The 20672-nt window shown below is 44.9% G+C and overlaps 1 protein-coding gene across 1 annotated transcript; it reads right to left on the bottom strand.

The window, feature by feature from the left end:
• Window positions 1-1998: 1998 nt before the first annotated feature.
• Window positions 1999-20363, bottom strand: SACK1F (scaffolding CK1 anchoring protein F). Its single transcript, XM_009954820.2, has 5 exons — window positions 19908-20363; window positions 15759-15926; window positions 8223-8344; window positions 6924-7636; window positions 1999-2063 (listed from the first exon to the last, which is right to left on the bottom strand). The coding sequence occupies exons 1-5, from the start codon at window positions 20361-20363 to the stop codon at window positions 1999-2001; spliced, it is 1524 nt and encodes a 507-aa protein (XP_009953122.2).
• Window positions 20364-20672: the final 309 nt, after the last annotated feature.

The raw sequence follows: 20672 nt of genomic DNA, 5'->3' as shown, positions 1-20672 counted from the left end.
AAACTCAGAGTAGAACAGACCTGCTTGCCATTCAAGTTAAATACACTTCCAGGAAAGGCAGCTAATCAATTAATCAATCAATTGCATTTTATCATCAACTACAGACAGCTGTTTCAGTGTAATAACCTCTACTGCAACGCACCACCTAGAAGAGTCTTTGGAACAGCTTGTTCTGGGTTGGGAGTGCAGCAGTTACCTTTGCTGTGAATTCCTTGTGCAGTGAAAAACCCAAATGGTTTCTCTAAACAAAAAGAAAGAAAACTAAACCTGTATTTTTCTGATGTCTGAATAGTTTTTTGGCAAGTAGGTATGTTAGTTTTCAGGTGTCTGCTTACAGTTAGGATTTATTTTTCTTAGGTATCAAAGAGGGCTTATTTATATCAGCAGAGTACATAATTTAGATAGCAAGAAAGCAGAGTGAAACATCAATCCACACACTGAAGAAACAAAAACAACCCACTTCTCCACTCTGTTAGTGGGTAAGAACTGGAAAAGGGCCAGTGAGTAAGAACACAGAGGTGTCAAACAGGTCCCATACAATGAATAACTACATGTACCATGAACCTGTAACTTGGAAGAAGTGATGACTGAGGACATATATGATATAGCTCTGTAAAATCACAAGTGGCAAGGACACAAGGAATAGGGGAGGTCATCACTGCATCTGATAGTGGAAGAATTAGGGTCACTTGATGAAACAGTCAAGAAAACCATTAAAACAGCCTGACAACAGTTCTTTTTCATACCACACAATGAACTCAGGGTTCATTGCCACAGAGCACGGTGGAGGCCAAAAGTAGAAAAGGATTTTTAAAAAGGGACTAAGTGCATTCATTAAGGCCAGGTCCAGAAGGAACTGCCAGTTCAGAAAGCCCACAGACTGCTGAAATGGTGTCAGAGAAAGACCCCTGTATACAAGCTTTGTACTTTATGCTTCTGTGATCACCTGTTACCGGCTATCCTCAGAGACAGGATAGCAGATGAGATGGCCTTTGGTCTGATCGCACGCAGTGCTTCTTACGGATCAGAGCTCTTGATTTTGGCATGATTTAGAGTTTGGAAAGGTTAACTTAAAAAAAACCAAACCAAAACAAAACCAACAAACATTTGAAAAGCTTGTATGCCTCCTCTGCTTCCTCTTTCAGCCCTCAAAGATGTGCTCCTTAACCATTCAGTTAGTAAAGTATTGCTGAATTAGCAACAAACAGGATTTTATAACAGCCACTGAAGGCTGCATTATTGCTCCCAGATCCTGCCCACTTCCCCTTATAAGGCATTTCTCCTGACCCAGTCTCAACCACAGATTAAACATCCCCCTACATTAAATTTTTTCTCTTTACTACATTCTTGCTAAATCATTTTGTTCGACTGCTGTATTTCTGACATGAAACAGTTAAGATATGAATCTGTTGGCCTCTGCTAGCTACACCCTTCTCCCAGAGCACTCATTTCTGTGTGGATCAGTGACAACAGGAATCTACAGGAAGACTCCTTGTGGACGAAGGATTGCTACGCTGTCTGTAAACATCCTTATTTCACCCAGAATTTGCCACTTTGATTGGATTTAGCCTCCCAGCCAGTCAGACCAATACATTTCTGCAGTGCAGTAGAGTAAACAATGCAACACAGTGATTCTGAGTCTGTAGCTAGACAGACTGAAGTAGCAGCACAAGTAAGTCAGAAAATCTCCTGCATTCATCTGGACACAGAGCAAGCTCTGAGACCAGTCATCACAGTTGTTTTTATACATAAAATATGTGTGCACACAGACACACGGACTAATACATTCATCACTAACCCTCATTTAAGGGACCGACCATCCAAAGTCTATGCTTCACCCAGTAAATGTACTTTAACTGGGGGGTGCCAGGTGCCATCCAGGACTGTGCAGTGGCTTTACAGACCACCGTGTGAGGACAAGGCTGTAGGTTCAAAATCAATCAAGAGGTTACTGTTCCAGCTTGTTCAGTCTTCAGTTCTCCAGACAGTCCTTCCCAATCAAGATAACACACAGGTAGACTGTTTGTTTTTATCGCTCGTAGTGGAGTTTGGACCCCGGTTACCTGGAATGAAAAGAAGTTAAAGTAATGTTAATGTTAAGTAAACAAGACCTGGATAAAGTTTGGACTCACGTTTCAATCCTCTCTTGTTATTCACTACACACCTTGTGTTAGACCTACATTACTCTGTGCTCTCTCGTGGGTTTATTTCCTACTACTGTGAAATGAAAAGACATTAAAGTAAGAGCGAATTCAGAGCATACTGTGGAGAAAGCCACTGGAGAAGTATTTCCAGGCTTTGGCCTGTACCCAGGCCAGCTTCAGGGGTATTCTCAGGTCCCAGCTGGTGCTGAAAAACAGTCCGGTCATGACTTGGGTGGGAGGTTTTCCAAAGAGTGAGATATGAAAAAAAAAAAAAAAAGAAGTCAGGTCATCTCATCCATTCCATCTCCATACACATTCTCAGTAGAGGTTTTTTCACGTCCTGTTTTAAACATCTCAAGTGCCAGTACTTCCACCATTTCCTCTGCAAGACAAATCCCGAGGGCTCAGGGTCTCTCCCTTAAGTAGCACAGTATGCTGCCCCAATTTTTTATCAACTTTGGTTTTTTCCTTGCTCACTCTACGGATTCTTTCTGTTCCCAGTATCCGTACTTTTCAATGCTTGCACTGCTGTCTGATCTCCTTCGTTACAGCCAGGCGTTGGTCTGGATGCCCCAGCATACTTTTCTCAAGCGCTGTACTAAAGTGTGTTTGCAGAGGCTTTTGCAAGTAAGAGAGCTCGTCTGTGCCCTGAGCTCAGCACGGCTTACATCACCTATAGCCCAGGGCAGCATGTACTGAGAGGGACTGCCATGTGGCTGGCAGTCATTCTGAACAAGGGCAGACCCCACTCACGTGTCTGTACAGAAGGAAGGTATACGTGCATCTCCCAAGCAGTTGGAGCCAGTGGCTGGTACAGAGTGAGAACAGGGAGGGAAAACTGTCACAGGTCATGGTGACATGCTGCTGAGAAGTCTCAACCTTGGTAAGACGATGGAGCTTTCAGCCCAAGCACTGAACGGGGCTTCAAGTGAGTCATTTTCCACCTTACTCTCTTGCTTGTGGGTATTTGATCAATGTTTTCCTCATCGATAAATAATGGGGAAGGGAAGAACCCTCTCCTCTCTCCCTCCTTCTCTCCACTTCTTCCACACTGCAACTTCTTGATATCCATGTGGGAGGCTGCACTGCAACCTGCCCTCACTTTTGTGGCTGCTCTGTATGCTACTGCCTCCTCCCCACATCTCTCCATGGCATTTCATTGTATCTCCTGTCCCCGCTTTGACCCATTTTATATGTTACTACTAAGTCTATCATTAGTCCTGTCTCCACACCACCCCTCTTCCCCTCCCTGTCTGTATCACATTCAAGACCCTCATGTTTACTTTCAAAAGCGCCTGTGCTCCTCTGCTTAATCTCAACTCCCAGTTCCTTTATTCTTCTCACTTTTTGCTTTTGTCTTCTGACCTTTTTCTACAGATCCTGCTACAGTTAGAGCAAACACCCTCCTTGTATGTACCCAACAACGTTCCCCTCTTTCTCTTTATAAAAGAGGCTGAAAATTCCAGTTACCACCTGTCCACGATCCCACTTCAGCTGAAAAACACTGGTGATAACTAAGCAGCTATTTCTGCGGCATTGAAGTGCTCAGTGTGAATCCCATTTCTTGTTGCAAAAAGCACCCAAATGTGAAACACAAAATCCTGCTATTAAGTATATGTGTTCTGCAACCAACATTCATGAGGACAAATCGGTCTGCTATTCCACTTTGCTTCTTGCAGGGAAGAAGAAAACAAAACAAAAAGTGAGGGCCTTCCAAAGGCACATAGCTTTGAAATCCTTGCAGTATTTCCCAGAAACTGCACACAGACGTCAGTGTCTTTGCTGATCACAGTCTGCCCAGCAGCAGCTTAAAATTAACAAGATTTTGGTCAGGTTCAGAGCTGCTGCTGTTGTGTTCCTAAGCGGGCAACAGCGAAATTTGAGAGCTGTGTCAATTTGATGATGTGGTTTAAGAAAGCCTTGTAAGACAAAGCACCATGTCCGTGCAGCGTGCTAGCACAACATCTCAGGATGTTAACTTGAATTTGGGCACTTAGTTTGGGACATTACTATCTGTGGCCCTTGTATTTTCCAGACTCCCAATTCTGACTTGTAGGCATCCTTTTCTAGCATGTAAATACTGAGTCAGATTTTCTGACTTTGTTGCAGAATGCACTTTCATCACTTCCTTTCCCAGTTCACATTCTCTTCATCACCATTTGCTCTTCCAAGACTGAACCTGACCTTTAGCCTGCTTGAATAATGTCTTTCAATTACTCTTCGAGCTACGCTACTTGGGGTGTGGATCTGGTCTCTCTATGCATTTGCAAGGTGGGATGTGTCTCTGTGGTACTACAGAATTAACAGTGACTTTGGAGGATGTGTGCACAGACAGGCCCACAGGGCTTAAGTGTGCTGTTTAATCTTTACAAAAGGTAAGGGCAGCTATTTCAAACTGTGAAGCTCTGAATAATTGCATCCTAACCTGACTGCATACCAAGTACCCTCTCCCTCTTCATTTCCACTTCCCACCCTCCCAATTTTTACTAGACCTGCTCAAGGACAACTTAAACTTTTAATACTAAGTCAGTCCTACAGTTACCCAAGAACAAAGTGCCTCCTGTGTTTTGTCTTGAAGCTGGAACTCTATTCCATGCCCACGTTCAAGAATTTTTTATTATATCCTAATGAAGCACGTGCTACTGATCAAGCAGCTGCAGGATCTTCTGGGTAACTAATTTTTTTTTCTCTTTCTCATGAGTCTCCATCTTCGCAGTGTGCCTTCTCCCATCCCTGTTCACATGCCACTTTGGGACCATTAGACTAGAGAAGCTTTCTCTCAAGAACAGTGATTCAATTCAAAAGCAACACACAAGCATGATCTTCCTCCAGCCTTTTACAACATCAGATGACCTAAGTCTACTTACATCATACTTCAAAAGCAGTGGAGCCTCCCATTGCCACCATGAACAGGCATTCTCATTTTGCATAAAGCAAAAAAATACTTGCACGGACCCTTTGAAAGACTTACCAGGTCAGGAAGAGCACAGCAGGAAGGCTGGTGTGCTGAACCTCTGCGCCTTCCCTGCACCTGTTCTCAATTCTTCCTTCCCCTTTATTGAAAGAGGTGGCAGCCCTCAGGTAGTAGCAGTGGCAATAAATAAAACCTGAACATAACAGCATGATAGTGTCTTTGTGGAAATGGTCCAGATCAAGCATCAGACTGTCTGGCACAGATCCACCGTGTTAAAAGGAACAGGGACAGCCCTGCTGCCCTGACTGTGCAACGCCCCCGAAGGGCACAGTACCTCGCTGTTCGACTAGAGACATCCACCTCTTCCGTGCCTTAATCTGGGCCTAATTTCATCATGACATGTGGGAATGGCAGGCTGTCTGCTTTAAAACAGCTGACAGTGAGAAATGCAGGGAATCTCTGATATTGTAAAGTGCTGACAAATCAGAGATTACACAATTCTCTATTTCTGTCACTAGAGGGTAGTGCAAGCCCTCAGGTCCGTTCCTCTGAAAGGAGATGACCATACATCTCACTATAGATCTCCACTGATTTCGCTTTTCTGGGTTCTGAGGAATGGGGCCCAGCAGCATGTACTGTCTGTGCTCAAGACAAAGTGATTTGGAGAGAGGACCTCTTTAGACCAGGGTTTACTTCTGCCTCCCCAATGCCAAACACACATCCTAAAATGGGTCTACTATAGTCTTAAACTATCCATGCCTTCTTACAATTCCTCTCTCTTGTGTTCATTTGGCATTTCTGAGTCTGTCCTTCATGCAGACAGAAATATTTCTAAGAACCTAATCAATCGCTGCTGTTGACCTTCCCAACACCTTGCTTTTCTTTTTGGTCTCAGGAGAATGTCTTTCCATTTCACATCATGGCCGTCTCAAAGGAATTCAGTCTCTCTACACCTGCATTTTGCATCCATCAGAGCACAGAATGGTTTCTGGCCAGACAAGTTGAAGAGAAATTTTCTCCCTGGAACTAGTTCATTTTTCTCCTGGCGCAGGATGTATTGACATCCAGCACAGCTCACTGAGAAAGGAAGATAACCAGGCTGAATAGTCCATAGATTTACTTGAATCTGACAAAACATCTAAAATGTTGGGAAGTTAGTGATGAACCTGTAAGTTGGGAGAAATCTTTATCATTTGTGTTTTCAACCAGATGAAGCCTTGCAAGGACTTAGTGCAAATATCAATCGTGTGTCAGCAAAGAAAGAAAATCTGAGATCTAGTACTTCTCCATAGCCTCCATTTTTGACACCTTTCTCCCCACTTCAAAAAGTGATAAAGGAGCAAATTAAAAAGATTTCCACCCTCTCCTCTACTCCTTGCCCCCTCAACTCAATGTAAACACATTTTCCTCTTTTCTCCACCAGCAACTTGTCACAGTAAACATACCCGACTAAACCCAAATGAGGAAAGGAGGGGTTACACTGAAAACCTTTCTGCACCCTGCTAGCCACTACAACAGTGAACATACTGCTCCTGTTTATTAGGACAGCGCACTTCATGAACCGTACACACAACCTCTTTCACACAAGGAGACATTCACCTTCCTCTCCCTTTGCCCCATACCCACCTGCTGAGAAGTATCAGAAAACATTTACAGGAGAAGTACCAACTTTACAATAAGGATGCCATTAAATTGCCTTCAACTTGCATTGCCTGTATCATTTGATACTTCTACTCTTCTTTGACTCTGCTCATTTTAATATAGAGGATCTACTCACAGGAGCCTGTACTAAATATTTTGCACCAATCAGCCAAACTCAGAACAAGACAGACAGAAGCAGAATATGCTAGTAGAAGAGGTTTTACCTGAGATGCCTCCAGTGCTCCGAACACTTGCATGGCCAATGCTGAGACGCTCATATTCCAGTTTCATGTTCCCAAGGTCTTCTCCTGAATGTCCTTCACTAGCAAAAGAATTTGCCTCAATGCTTGAGCCTGGAGATCGTTTGGCCTTGCGACTGAAAAGCCCACTGGCAAACCGTTTTCCTTGCTTTGAATTGACCTGTGCATCTTCTTTCTTCACGTCACGAATAGACTCTCTGGATTTGGATTTATTTTTCAGGTCCATGTGGAGCCGGGAGAACAGTTTCTGAGGGCTCCGATTCAGCTTGTTCAAGTTCTCCAAAGGTGGATCAATTTCTGGGAACTCTTGCTCCAATGTGACCAAGTCATTCAGAAACTGATTTAACCGTTTCTTTGACTCACTTGTTTCCTCCTTTTCCATGTTCCCCTGATTATCCTGCCTGTGTCGTGAAGCCCAGAGCATCATATCACCACGGGTTGCCCCTGCCACTAAACCGTATTTGGGGTTAATGAACTTCCGAGCCACGGTGGAGGAATGAAGGCCTGGCTTCCCAATTCCGAGAAGGAATGGGTTAGCAATACCCAGTTCCTTGTAGAAATTAACTTCCTCTGAGATGGCATAGAGCTCACGAAACTCAACATCAAACACCTCCACGTGCTGTCCTGTCAACACGAGCAGGATGTTTCTGTCAATGTGGGATGAACTCCATGTGAAGCTAAGAGTAGGAAACAGAACAAACATTAGATTTTGGGGGGCATACTTGACCCAGCCCACCTAACAATATCTAAGACACTACATGGAAATATGTAGCATTGTGCCATCTGCCCATGTGTCCTTGTCAGGATGGGTCAGGACAGATGCATGAAGCTCTTTATTATTTTCTTCATTAGGCATGCAGACCAGATCTGGAAGAAAAGGCCCTAAAACTCTGAAGGACAGTGTATCATTTTAAAAAAGCAACACTGCATCAAGAGGGGGAGTCTCCAGACTGAAAACCTCGCTGAAGAGAACTGAGCACAATGGCTGGTGGGCAGTCCTTGCAGACCACTACCTGATGCAGTGTGGAACTATCCCTAGCCCACTGAAACGGTCCACTAGCATGGGCATGTTCCGTACTCTCTGGAGCACCTTGTGCTTTATGCCACCTTCTCTGCCGTCCCACCCTAATTTCTACAGATGCCAGACAGATTTTAGAGACTGGGATACGAAAGGGAATGACATGGGGAGAAGACTCTCAAGCAAAGCCACAAGGCATTCTTTACACAAAGAATGCAGCTTTGCCTTAAGCAACAGCGACCCACCTGTATGATCCAGTGGCCACCTTTTCACCATCCACCATCAGGAATCGGGATGCCAGTGTGCCTCTGATCTTCCCTGCTGGCATGTAGAACCCAACTCCTGTCACAGAACGTATGCGGATATTCTAACAGGGAGGTGAAAAGACAAAATGTCACAATCAATAGGGCAGAGAATTAGATAATTGCCAGCTCCAAGTCTTAACATGTCACTCACGTTATCTCACCACTTCTGGGACTACAGCTCATTTTGTATCAGCCACCAGCAATCAGAAGGGCTGCAGAAAGGAAAGCGTAGTGCCGTAAGACCTGTTGTCATCCCCTGTCTATCTAAGTCACTCCCGTCCATCAGTTTATAGCCCTGTCCAATGGGTCAGCATCTTTGTAAGCCTGCCTGCTGTCTTCAGCTATTCATCTTAGGCCACTGGCAAGTCAACACTTTCAAAATCAAATAATCTTCCACCTCCAATCCTGTGCTGTAGCTCAGAAGGCTCAGCCCAGTTCAGGGGAATGAATCAGAGGAATCTCCAAGTCACGTCTGCACTCTCTGAATCCTGATCCCTGTTCCACGGCACTCGTGAGCTCTTCTCCAGATTGCATCAGCAGGACCACAAAACCAAGGAACTTTGCAACACCTGTGCAGTGCAAAGGCCACAGTTGAGGGCAGTGTATGAAACAGGTCTATATTAGGTTCTTTTTGTGCTTGTCTTCTGATTCCCAGCAACAAGTGGCTTGACAAAACTGGGCAAATTAGAAGACCAGACAATTTAATTATTACAGAAGAGAGGAGGAAACAATTCTATTGCTCAAAAGACAGATGTTTCCTGCCTGTTATAACAAAAGGAGAACTCTTTTATAATTTTGCTGAGAACCCCAAATAGTTCAGTTCACTGACGTCCTGAAGAGATCAGCAAAGAAGAATTTCTGAAGAAGGGGGAGGAAAAACTTTTCATGAAATGAATAGAAGTAGTTACAAAAAGATAACATCTCTCCCCAAACCTCCCGTCTCACACCTTTTGACCAGCAAACCTACAAGTAATAAAACAAAGCACTACCAGGCATGGAGAAAACACAGATTTAAGGTTACACAATTTTCAACAACAAACGTGTGCCTGCACTTACTATATAAGAATACATTGGACTGAGTGTTATCCTGCTCATGGGTCCTGGCTGCATGAGGCTGAACTGCCAAACTGTCTAACATGAAATATCCCCCCACCCCAAAACATTGACTGTCAGTATAAGTTTAGAGCAAATTGTCTTGTCACTCTGACACATAAATTTAGACCATTTTCTTCATTCTACCATCTGTTTCTGGAAGAATTCTTTAAACAACGAAAAACTAAAAGGTATTGTGATCTGGAGTAATAAATCCAGGGTTGTGAGCCAGATAGTCCCAGGTGTAATCACAGTTCTGACACTATTGCTTGTGATGTTCTGGGAAAGTTAATTCACCTTTGCCTTATTTGTCCCCCATCTGCAGAGCAGGAGAATCATGAGGATTTGGCTAATGCTAGCACAGCCTCGGATCCCACAAAGAGCTAAGTCCTATTACTATGAACCTCACTGACAGCTTAAATATTGACAGGCTATAAAAATCAGCATGCAGGAACGAGTGATTATAAGAATGCAGGTTTCTTTCAAAAACATTTTTCTGAATATGACTCTTGCCTTTTGAATCTGCTCCTATTTCCCCCACTAAAATACAGCAGTGGCAGTACAAATTCTGACTAAGAGTAACTGATGATACTACTATTTTGCATTCATCTGTTGCTTGATCTGTCTGGAGTCCTGTGTGGGCATTAGCTAATTAATGCTCCCAACACTGCTGAAAGTATTATTACCCTGTTTTAAAGATGAGGCGCCTGAGAGAGAAAAAGATGAAGTGACTTGCCCAAGGCCTAGCAGTGACTCATATGTGTGGGATGCTGAATGCAGGTTGGGTAGAGCACAGGAGAAAGGGTGCCCTTTCCAGTATTTAGAATAACATTTGTAGTTGGCTGGCTGATCACCTGAAATATTTTTTTTTCCTTGCTGAGTAAAATTAGATGTGGGATTTGCCAAATCATGGAATATTGACTGCAAGTATCAAGAAGGACCTCTGTTCTTCAAATCAGTCCATGTCATGTACCTTTGTGAACCAAGAAGTATCAGCTTGTGTGAGCAGAAAGTTTCTTAGCATGTAACAAGTGTGGATTTTATTGTGTTTGTAAATTATATCCCTTCTTTTGGTGGAAAGAAAGCACATTTGAGTTTCTGCAGTAACTGAGCTACACATAACACTTAGAAAGGCACAGAGGGGATAGAACCAAACAGCTGAACTCATAAACCTCCTTGAACAAAATAGGCACAGGAGTGAATAAATACATCTTGAAATGCAGAAAACAAGCACAAAGTCATATAAACATCGAGTCACTTAACAGGTTATTTGTATAATGTTTTCTGCCTTGAAGGATCTTGGAGCATTTGTAGACTGATAAATCAAGCTGTACAGAGGAAGAACAAGCCTGGGTTCATGTATTGAAGACTACACAACAACAAAAGAGGAAAGACAAATACGAATGAGGTGAGATTGCAGCCATTCTGGGGGGGGGGGCACTGGTGTCACAGGAGTAACAAATATTTTGTGCAGAAGACCAGTTAGTTCACCAGATAGAAGGGACCCCTCCAGATGTGGATTCTTGCAGAAGCCTGCTTAACATTTGTCATATCCTGGCTTATGGAAGCTGCAGTCTGGATTACATTTCCACATTTTCTTTACACAGGCTTGCACCACTCCTCATCACAAGCAGTGACTAACGTCTCCCTGGCAGCAACTTAATACGGACTGGTAACAGTCAAGCCTGACAGAGCATCCTAATGCAAACAGTGAAGGAATCAGTCTTTCTTGCTTTATTGTGATGCACTTTTAAAACTCAACCTGAATCCACAGAAAGTTAAATTAGACCCAGTTTAGAAAGTCAGTAATAGGTTGTGCTGTGACTGACACTTAGTTGTCACTTGACAGACCCGGGCAGTAGTGCTCACAAGCTGGAGTTGAGTACAGGGGATACACAAGGCAGACCCTAAAGGGAAGCGCATTGTAGGTACTTCCACCAGGGAATCCTGTGTGTACCTTCCCTCTTGGAACAACTACTGACATATACGGGCAAGGTAAGCAGGGACCTTTATTTCAAGTTGGGATGGATGGCATGAACAACATCTGTAAACCAACAGATGTAAAACAGATTAAGGAGAGGCAACAGACAAAAGCAGTAGCTGACAGACAACACTGATGCAAAATCAACTGTATTGCCTGTGTTTTTCAAAGTGTGGAGATCCCTTTCTGCTGTCCCTGGAAAAATCAGATCCCTTCAGTCAACAGAACCTGTTGGGGTAGCTCTTGTCCTTTGTTTTCTTGTACTTCTGCTTCACCTGAGCACACAGCTGGGGTGGGGTGGGGGGGCAGATGCCTGTTATTTCCAACTCTAAAACTCTAGATGGCGGTACCACAGAAGGGGGAAAGAGGAATGGGATTCATGTGGACAGGACCATAGTAACAACAGTAAAGGAATTTTTCTTATTCATGGTCTGCAACTTTCTTGTTTCTGGTGATCAGACCTCCAGGTCAGAGAGATGGGTGGCAGGTGCTCATCTGACACAGGGACACAAAAGCAGCCACAATCTGGAAGCAGCCACCAAGTAATGCGGTGAAATACAGTGGACTTATCCTATGTGTTTGCTCTGAACAGTTTTGGAAAAGGTAAATAGTAAAATAGTAAATCTTGCAGGTATACAAGTAGAACAAGATGGAATGCAGCTAGCTGGACCTGGCCTGCCAAGGTCATTACTGAGTATTATTTATTTCGGTCTTTGCAAAAAGAGAGCTGTGTAAGCCCCCATTTTCAAAAGGTCACAAGCAGTCTAGAAGAATTGTCTAAGAGGTAATTAAAGAGCCAACAGCACTGCATCACATTACACTCAGCTTCTCCCTCACTTGAGTTAGGAATTGGTGGAAAGACACGAAATACTGAAATGAAATTCCAAAAACTTCTTAGGCAGAAACTTTTAAGAATTCCTGGAGTGAGGGGAGGAACTCCTTACATGTTGAGAAAATGAATGGAAAAATTAACATTAAGGTGAACTTCCTGCAGGTAATCATTCCCTGGGCTTGCCTGGAGCTGTAGATGAACTCCCTGTCTTTCAGCAGGGTTACTGGGGTCTTGGTTAGCAGAAGCGTGGGGAGAAAGAGAACGCATCTAAAAACTGGTGAGAACACTCACCCTCAGGTCAACAAAAGGAGGCCTTCTTGTGGGGCTATGAATTTTGTATCTATAAGAACTTTGATTCATTGTGATTTCTGAAGAACAGTTTTATGTCAAACATAACAGAAGTCTGGCAAACCATGTCCTGTAGGCTCAGGAAGCCACATGACTCATACACACAAGGCACAATCTTACTAACATCCCAGGATGAATGTGCCGATGGTTGAATTTAAATGCGTTTCTAGTGATCTCTGGCCTTCAGACAAAAATCGAGGGTTTTTTCATGCTTGCAGTCAGTAAAGAACTTTTTGCCTTTGCAGAGTGAGGCTCTGTCTTCCTACAGCAGTTTCCCCTCCTGTGAGACTGTCAGCAGATCATGATACCTTGCCATCTCAAAATGATACAACAGCCAGGAATTTTGTGAAAAACGGCCAGCACTGTATGTAGACAAAGGACAAAATCCAATGTTAACAGTAAATCTCCTGTACTAGGACTGTTGAGGTATTCACTCTGCATTGGATGAACAGGGCAATGGAAAAAAAAAGGCAGGAATTACAGAACAATCTGAGTATCTGGTGATGACAGAAGACAGAATAAGCATCCTGACCCTGCAGCAATGACAGCCCATGGTAGTGTGTCATCTCTCTCTTTCCCTGGGATCAGAACTTGCCTCTAAACCTTAAAGTTACAACCCACATTGCTGCAACGTTCTGAGAAAAAGCCATCTTGTATATCTCGCACAAGCATTCCAAAGGAAAGGTGGGAAAAATGACAGGAAGAAAGAGTATGCAGTACCTTTGCTGACAAACTGTGGCCCACTGGTGAAAATCTTTTAGAAGAAAGCAAAATGGTTACAGAAAAAGACTGTAAGGAAAGAACGTTTTCCCTGCTGCTGAAAATCTGTAGAAGAATCTCATACATCAAAGCGGATGTCAGGAGAAAGATTTCATAAATAAGAAATGAGTGAACGATAGAGTTAACTGCACTAGAGCTTCTCGTTCTTCCTCAGCAATTCCAACATGCTCTGTGATCAAGCAATGCAGGACAAAATGATTCTGCCTGAACAAGACCGGAGACCCAGCTTGCTTTCTTGCTTTAAATCTGGGTCTTCAACACTAAAAGTTCAAAACAACCCTCGACACATTGCATCAGTGAGGTGTGTTGAGGGGAGGTCCTCAAGGGGAAGCCTTAACCTTGCTTAAGATTCCTTGGGCATCTAAAGCCTGGTGTCAGGAGAATCACCAGATGATTATTTCTGCCATGCTGACCCAAGCAGCAGCAGAGGTACATCCAGGGCAGCCTTGCACAGGATACCAAGAGGCCATCTTCCTTGAGAGGCAAATGACCTGTTTCCCCTTACAGGACGACTCTTCCCAGTCCTTCCATAGTACTATAGACAGGAATAAACTGCATTAACCTTAACGAGATTAGAGCCTTAGCCATACTGGAAAAGGAATACAACAACCGTAAGGGGAATTTAAGATACAGTATGAGATAGCTGGGAAAAGAGGGAGAAAAGTTGAAGGACAGCACTCTGCAGGCTGGAGCTCTGCAGAAGAGTGAACAACTAGGTCAAAGAAGGATGTTAAAAGGTTCTTCTCAGTGGACCTCCTTCAGCTCAGCTTGGTTTTGGACTCTTTCTAGCTGAAGGAGTCTAATAAAAAACATAGCAAGGGCTGCTGTGAGAGAAGGAAGCACAGAAGGGACACAGAAAAGTATTCTCCTGCTTTTGACAGCATCAGTTCGAACTCTGCCTCTTTGGAAAGGGTAACGCAACTAGGCTGCTGCAGGACCCAGTCGCTGCTGTAGCATGTCACTGTGATGATTGGTTTTGGAGTGTAAAGTCTGCGTAGGTACCTATGGAGAAAGAGGTAAGAGGAAGAGCAGAAAGGGGCTGCTTACTGTTCAAAGACAGAGAAGGCAGACAAAAGGAACTCACCTCTCCAATAGCATTGCAACTTTTTCTATAATGCCAGAGCATCTTTTCATTCACTCTACCCAGGAGTTAAAATATGCAGTACTGAAGCCACGATTCCTGCACATGACACAATGAGAAAAGTACTGGGAAACAGGCACCGAAGCAAATGGAAGTACTGCTGTGATTTCACAGTTTTGTACCAAAAAGACTCGAGTCTAGGCCACAGAATACCCCTGAAGCTTGAAACAGGTCTATTATAATGATGCTTGTGTCTTGCTTTCAAAGATACCAGAGGAAAGAAACTTCCATCTCTCTTTTAAAGGAAGACGAGAAAGCTGCTCGGCTGGATGTCTTTTTTGATGAAGTTCAGAAACTCAGAGCAGAGTGGCAGCTCACAGGAGCACTGTTCAGATATATGCAAGTCATTTTCATCCAGATTTAAGATGGTTCTCCTAATATAAGCCTCTATAACCTTCAGAGCTTTTTCAGTTTTGATTGTGTTTTTTTTTTTTTTAAAAAAAAAAACTATTAATTGAGTGTTTATGGAAGACCTGCCCTTCCTCTAGGCAAAAAGGCACTTTTTTTTTTTCTTTTTCCTACTGCTCAGAAGAACAGTTGGATCACAAGAGGGGCAAGTCCAGCATCCCATATGTTGTTTCCAACCTAGCAACTTTTTCAGTATTCGGAAAGTTTCTAATAGTGACAGCGACTAAAAAACATGAAAAAAGCAAGGAATACAATACTAAGTATAAACACATAAAGGATTTCAGTCTGTATGTAAAGGAATGAGACCCTAGTGAGGCTGCTTCCGCCAACCAAACTAGGTTGACTACTCTGCTGTGCTGTGTGCACTGTATGAAGGCATACTCTGATATGGAACTGGGGAGCAGCTGTGCTCCTCAGTCCTGTATGTTCCCAGGCAAAGGAGGACTACAAGCTCGTTCACTCCCAGATGAGCACTATTGGATACGAAAGTCTTGATTTCACAGAGTATATGTGTCCTATAACTGGGATCCATGCAGACAACAACTCAAAGAGCTACTCTGGACTCTAGTCTGAATCCTTGCATAGGAGACCCACAGGAATTTCCTCAGACAATTTTCTTCCCAAACAAGAATTTTTAGGTCACAAAAGCCAAGAAACTACATAGACCCTTGTCTCAGGTGAAAGGCAAAAAAGCCAAATCTTTCCTTTCTCTTGCCTTCTGTATTAGCAAACAACTCTCTTATCCCTCTATGTTCCATCAACCCCTGTCTAAGTGCTGTGATGTGACAGGGAGGAAGAGAGGTGTTTGCCTGTCCAAGTGACTTCCAAGACTCATTAGAACTGAAAAAGGCCACTGACCTGCAGGAAATAATGGTTCAGTATTGAATACCTTACCCGGATCTGCAGGTCACTGAGGTCAAGGCATCTGCACATTTCCAGGAAGAGCTTCACACCTTCCTCATCTAGGATTATATAGACGGGGATCCAGCGCTTATATGCTGCATCAACGATATCGCGGAAGATGTCCCGGTCTGTAAATACATCCATGACCACTGCAATAATCTGGAAACAAGACAACAGCAGACAGACAACTGAATAAAATCCTAGGAACTGAAAGGGAGGCCCATCACACTGATGCAAAATAAAGGACAGCACTGATAGCAGAATATGGAGGAAGAGGATACAGGGGGGACAAAAGTACAAGGATGTACATGCCCAAGCACTACCAATAATCTTGTAATTTTATGGCTTGGCTCTGATACACTTTCAAAGAAACTGAATGCATTTCTTTGAGAGTTCTTCTAGGGGAAGATGGCTTACTTCAGCAGCCTGAGGAACGCCAAAGCCAAAGCTTTTCCTCTGTATTGCGAAACTTAGGCTGCCTCTGTGAGAAGCCACTTAAACCAAAAAGAACTCTGAAAATGGACTGAAAAAGAAGAGTGAAAAGCACAACTCTAACACTTAATCAGAAGGTGAGTAATGGAAGAATGAACGCGCAGAGGAATCATGGCCTAAATCCTCAGCCATAGTGCAGACAAGAATTTTATTTTCTTTTTTTCCCAGTTCTCTGTAAGAAGTCTGCTCTCAGGGCTGCCTTCCCTTTACAGAGCTCAAACATAAACACCTCCTATTAGTCAGGAAGGGACTGGAGTGTGCGTTCAAGATTTGGAGGCAAAATGATCCGTCTCTGTCTTCACATGTACATTTGTTTCTGGTATAAAACTAATCATTCTTTCCAGGCATAGATTTTACATAAAAACAAAAGGTTGCACTGACATGACAGACAAGCCTGAACATTCGTAGGATGAGTAACAACAAAACCAAGAAGGTTATGGCTAACTTTAATGCTGATCTTACATGCTTTGTCTTTCTCTCCCTTTCTCTATCTTTTACACCATTAGAAATATCAATTCACTTTTCTGCCTGACAGAGTTATTCTCCTCAACATTTGAAAGGTTATGAATGAAGGAACTACTGTTTTCCTAGTCCTGCTGGCAAACATCAACTTGCCAGGTCAGAGCTCTCATGATGACAGTGTCTTGGGAACAGAGTTGCCTATATTTTAATTTCCCAGGTGCTGGGGTCACAGTGACGAGCCAAGCTGTGCTGGGGATGGCATGTACAGGTGTGAATGGAGATGAAGACAGGATTGAACAGTAGGATTGTCTTCACTTGAAGTTTAGAAGAGGTGCAGCACAAGTTGCAGGAGCCTCTTAAGGAAAGGGGAATAATTCTCACCAGAGACCACTTTTCTTTGAAAAATGCCCTTGAACAAATTGCTTTTGGGAAAGTGATGCCACAGTAAACGTCCCCTGCTGTGTTTGCTGAGTCTTTGCTTGTACAGCCAACAACAACCAACACATCTGCTCTGTCACGCTCCTTCTGTCAGCAATGCTTACACAAGCTTTTCTTTGTTAGAAAAGGAAAAAAAATAGCTGACATTGTGTTTATGTTCATAATTAACATGTAGATTCCTGATACAGGTGAACTATCGTGGAGCTACATTATACTAAATCCCTCAATAACTTCTGCTAGGCAGAACTGGATTTTGGGTCCCGCCTTGGTTCTCACTGCCCAGCAAAAGTAGCAAGATGCAGGGAATGTTACCAGAACTTCTGAAAATTAAAATACAGTGAACTTGTGCGACTTTATTCCTGAACAACTTCATGTAAAGGCAGATTATAATTAAAGCCACAAAGAGTTCACACATTATGTTTTTCACAATGAGACCAAAAAGCCATTGGAATAATCTCCCCAGGGAAGTGGTGGATTCCTCAACATTGGACAACTTTAAGATTCAGCTGAACAGGGTGCTGGGCCATCTTATCTAGACTGTGTTTTTGCCAAGAAAGGTTGGACTAGATGACCCTTGAGGTCCCTTCCAACCTAGTTTTCTACGATTCTGTGGCTAATTCAGACCTATTATGCTCACTCTCCCCTCCACACACTGTGGCATGGATATAGTTATTTAGGAGCAAGAATGCCAGATAATATCCATTTGAAGAACATCCACATAGGGAATTGATCAAGAATAGATAGCAGAAGTGTGAGTTTGTTTTCTTTCTATCCCTTCCATTTGCAATGAGTCCAATGACTTGAGAAATTACACCACATCCTGGACAAACATTAATTGTTAGTACTGGCCTTGCAATATGAAGGGATGGTTGCCTCCAGGCTTTGGGGTCCTGGGTCAGTTCAGGCTTCTTTGCAAGACTGGGGACTAAACCCATGAAAACTGCAGTCCTGTATGAAAAGCAGATGAGCTGCTTTGCAGCTGGCACTTTTAAACCAGCAACACGTGCAGTGGGCAACCCCTGTTGTTATGTTAGTCTTCTCAAATCCCTGCCATAGCTGGTGATCTGTCAAGATTACCTAGGAGCGTTCCCAAACACAGCAAGTCAGAGCATGATTGTCTACCCCTGCAAGAGGTTTTCTCCATTCCTCTACCTACCCTATAGATAATAAATTTATCTATAGGGCCCATAGGTGTGCCTAGCTCTTCATAGGTATTTAAAAATTGGCAAGCGTTAACTTGCTAATCTCATTGCGGCAAGGTAGCTTAATTAACATATGTTTGTAAAACACTTATTATAAGCCACCCACAGACATGTGCCATGTATTACTTGTATCTGTTTAGACCCCCCTCAAAAAACACACAAAACCCAGCTCTCATCTACTGAATGAAAAGCTGCTACCGGGAGACTTTTTTTGCCACGGCCAGCTCAGCTGAACACAATAAGCATAGTTATCTACGAAAAGGTCCATTAAACGCTCAAGTGGCTGTTAAACATGAAACCACCTTTGGGCTGGGAGGGGCACAGTTCGTCCAGTCAGTGAAAAAAAAAAAAATCTACAAAGGAATTAATTACTTTTAAGTGCCAGGCACAGCTACCAAAACCAGCAGAGTTTCCCAGTCCTTGCAGCCTCTGTAGAGGCATTTGTAGCAGCGCGAAGAGAACGTGAAGTCACACTAAATCAGAGTGCAAGGATTTTGCAGCTTCTGGCTCTTCTATACGACTGATCACATCAGTCGCTGAACAGGATTACGGGGTGTGCACGTATTTCTGCAAGCAGGGAGCTGAGGAGATCACCCGCTGGATTAATGCCTCTCTGGAAAGTTTTCTGTATTTCCCAGCAGATTTGGTTTTAACAAGTCTGCAAAAGTTGTGCGTACAGCGTGTGCTGGGGCGAGGGGAGTGGGGAGCAGGTGGAGGTGGAAGTAACCACTGAATTAGAAAGCAGAAAAAAACAGAAAGTGGCAAAACTAAGAGCAGGAATGAAGTCTCTTACACTGTTATCCTCTTTCCCCAGGGGGGATGTCAGCTCTGCAGGAGATCTTTTCCTGGGTCGTCTTCCCTGGAAACTTCACCCACACCTAGAAAACCCTCGTCATTGCCCCCACCTATTCAAGGCAAGCTCTTGTAGCACCACGGCTGGTTTGTTTTTTTGCCAGAGGTGCCCTGTCACCGCTAACAGTCCTTTCCAGCCAAAGATAAACAGGAGGAGCATCCGCATATTGTCTAGACTCTGGCTGCTTGCAGTCCAGGCTGGATGGTGTTGAGGCCACAAAACAAACTCAAAACACCACTACCCCATAAACAAACTTGCTGCCCTATGTTTAACTAGGGATACCTGCACGTACAGGAAGGGTGGCTGTACCAGCATCACGACCTGCCTTCCCCTGAGCCAGGGAACCGGACTGGGACAGGACAAAGAGAACCACGGGTAGAAAACCCCAATATTGGGGGGGTGTGTGTGTGTGCGCGCGTGCAGGGGTTCAACCCCATCCCGGGTATCCGCTTTGGCAAACCATAACGTGACCGGCAATAAACCGCAGGGAAAACCCCAGATGGACGCCAACCAGCAGGAGGGCAAACGTCCTCCTCCCGCTTTGGAAGGAGCCAGCGAGGAAAGCCCGGCCCTGGCGGGCTCTTGCCTCCCTTCCTCCCCACGCATCCCCCAGCCAGGCCCTCAGCCCGGGCGCCCCCGGCCCAGGCGTAAAGGCGGGCAGGGGCGGCCCGTCGTGTGGCGGCCGGGCCTTACCTTCTGCGCTTGCTGGATCATCTCCCGCACCACCTCCTTCAGGTGAGGCGCGCTCTCCTCCTTGCGGGGGTGCGTGAAGAGGGCCACCCGGCTGATGCCCCGGTAGAAGGTCTTGTCGGTCCAGCCCAAATCCAACGGGGGCACCTCCGTGTCCGAGCACTCGGGCCAGTAGGCCAGCGAAAGGGTCTCGCCGCCGGGCCCCCGCACCACCTTGCTGCCCTCCTGGGGGTCGTCGTATCCCCGCCAGCTGCCCCGCAGGGCCTGCAGCTCCCGGCTGGAGAGAAAGTCTCGGAGCTGCTCCTTCCTCAGCGCCTCCCGGTAGGCCGCGTCGCCCCGGGTCACCAGCGCCTCCAGGGCCCGGCGCTGCTCCTCGCTGTAGTAGAAGCGGGCCTGGGCCTCCGTCACCTTCTCGTTGACGTGAGACTCGTCCAGCAGGAGCACCTGGGACTCCGCCATGCTGCCGGCACCCGCAGCGCCGGGCGGCTGCGGAAGGAGGGAAAGGCAGAGGCGGCACCGCCTCACCTGGCCTGCCCGAGCCCGCCCCGACGGGTGGAGCGGCTGCGCCGCCCTGCGCCGGCCCCTCACGCACCCGTGGTGCCCCGGGGACGCGGCTGTCCCTCCTCTGTCCTACCCCTCTGCCAGACCCGTCCGTGGCCCCGGACCCTAGGGAACAGGGGTGGTTTCCCCCCGCCCCCGGTATGGCCGGTGCCGGGGTCCCTGACCACAGCTCTTGGAGGAGAACCAGGCCTGGGCCACGGGGTGGAT

The sequence above is a fragment of the Leptosomus discolor genome, chromosome 1, assembly GCF_034619465.1.
Source record: "Leptosomus discolor isolate bLepDis1 chromosome 1, bLepDis1.hap2, whole genome shotgun sequence".
Classification (NCBI taxonomy): Eukaryota; Metazoa; Chordata; class Aves; order Leptosomiformes; family Leptosomidae; genus Leptosomus; species Leptosomus discolor.
This window is presented reverse-complemented; position numbering and strand designations above follow the sequence as displayed.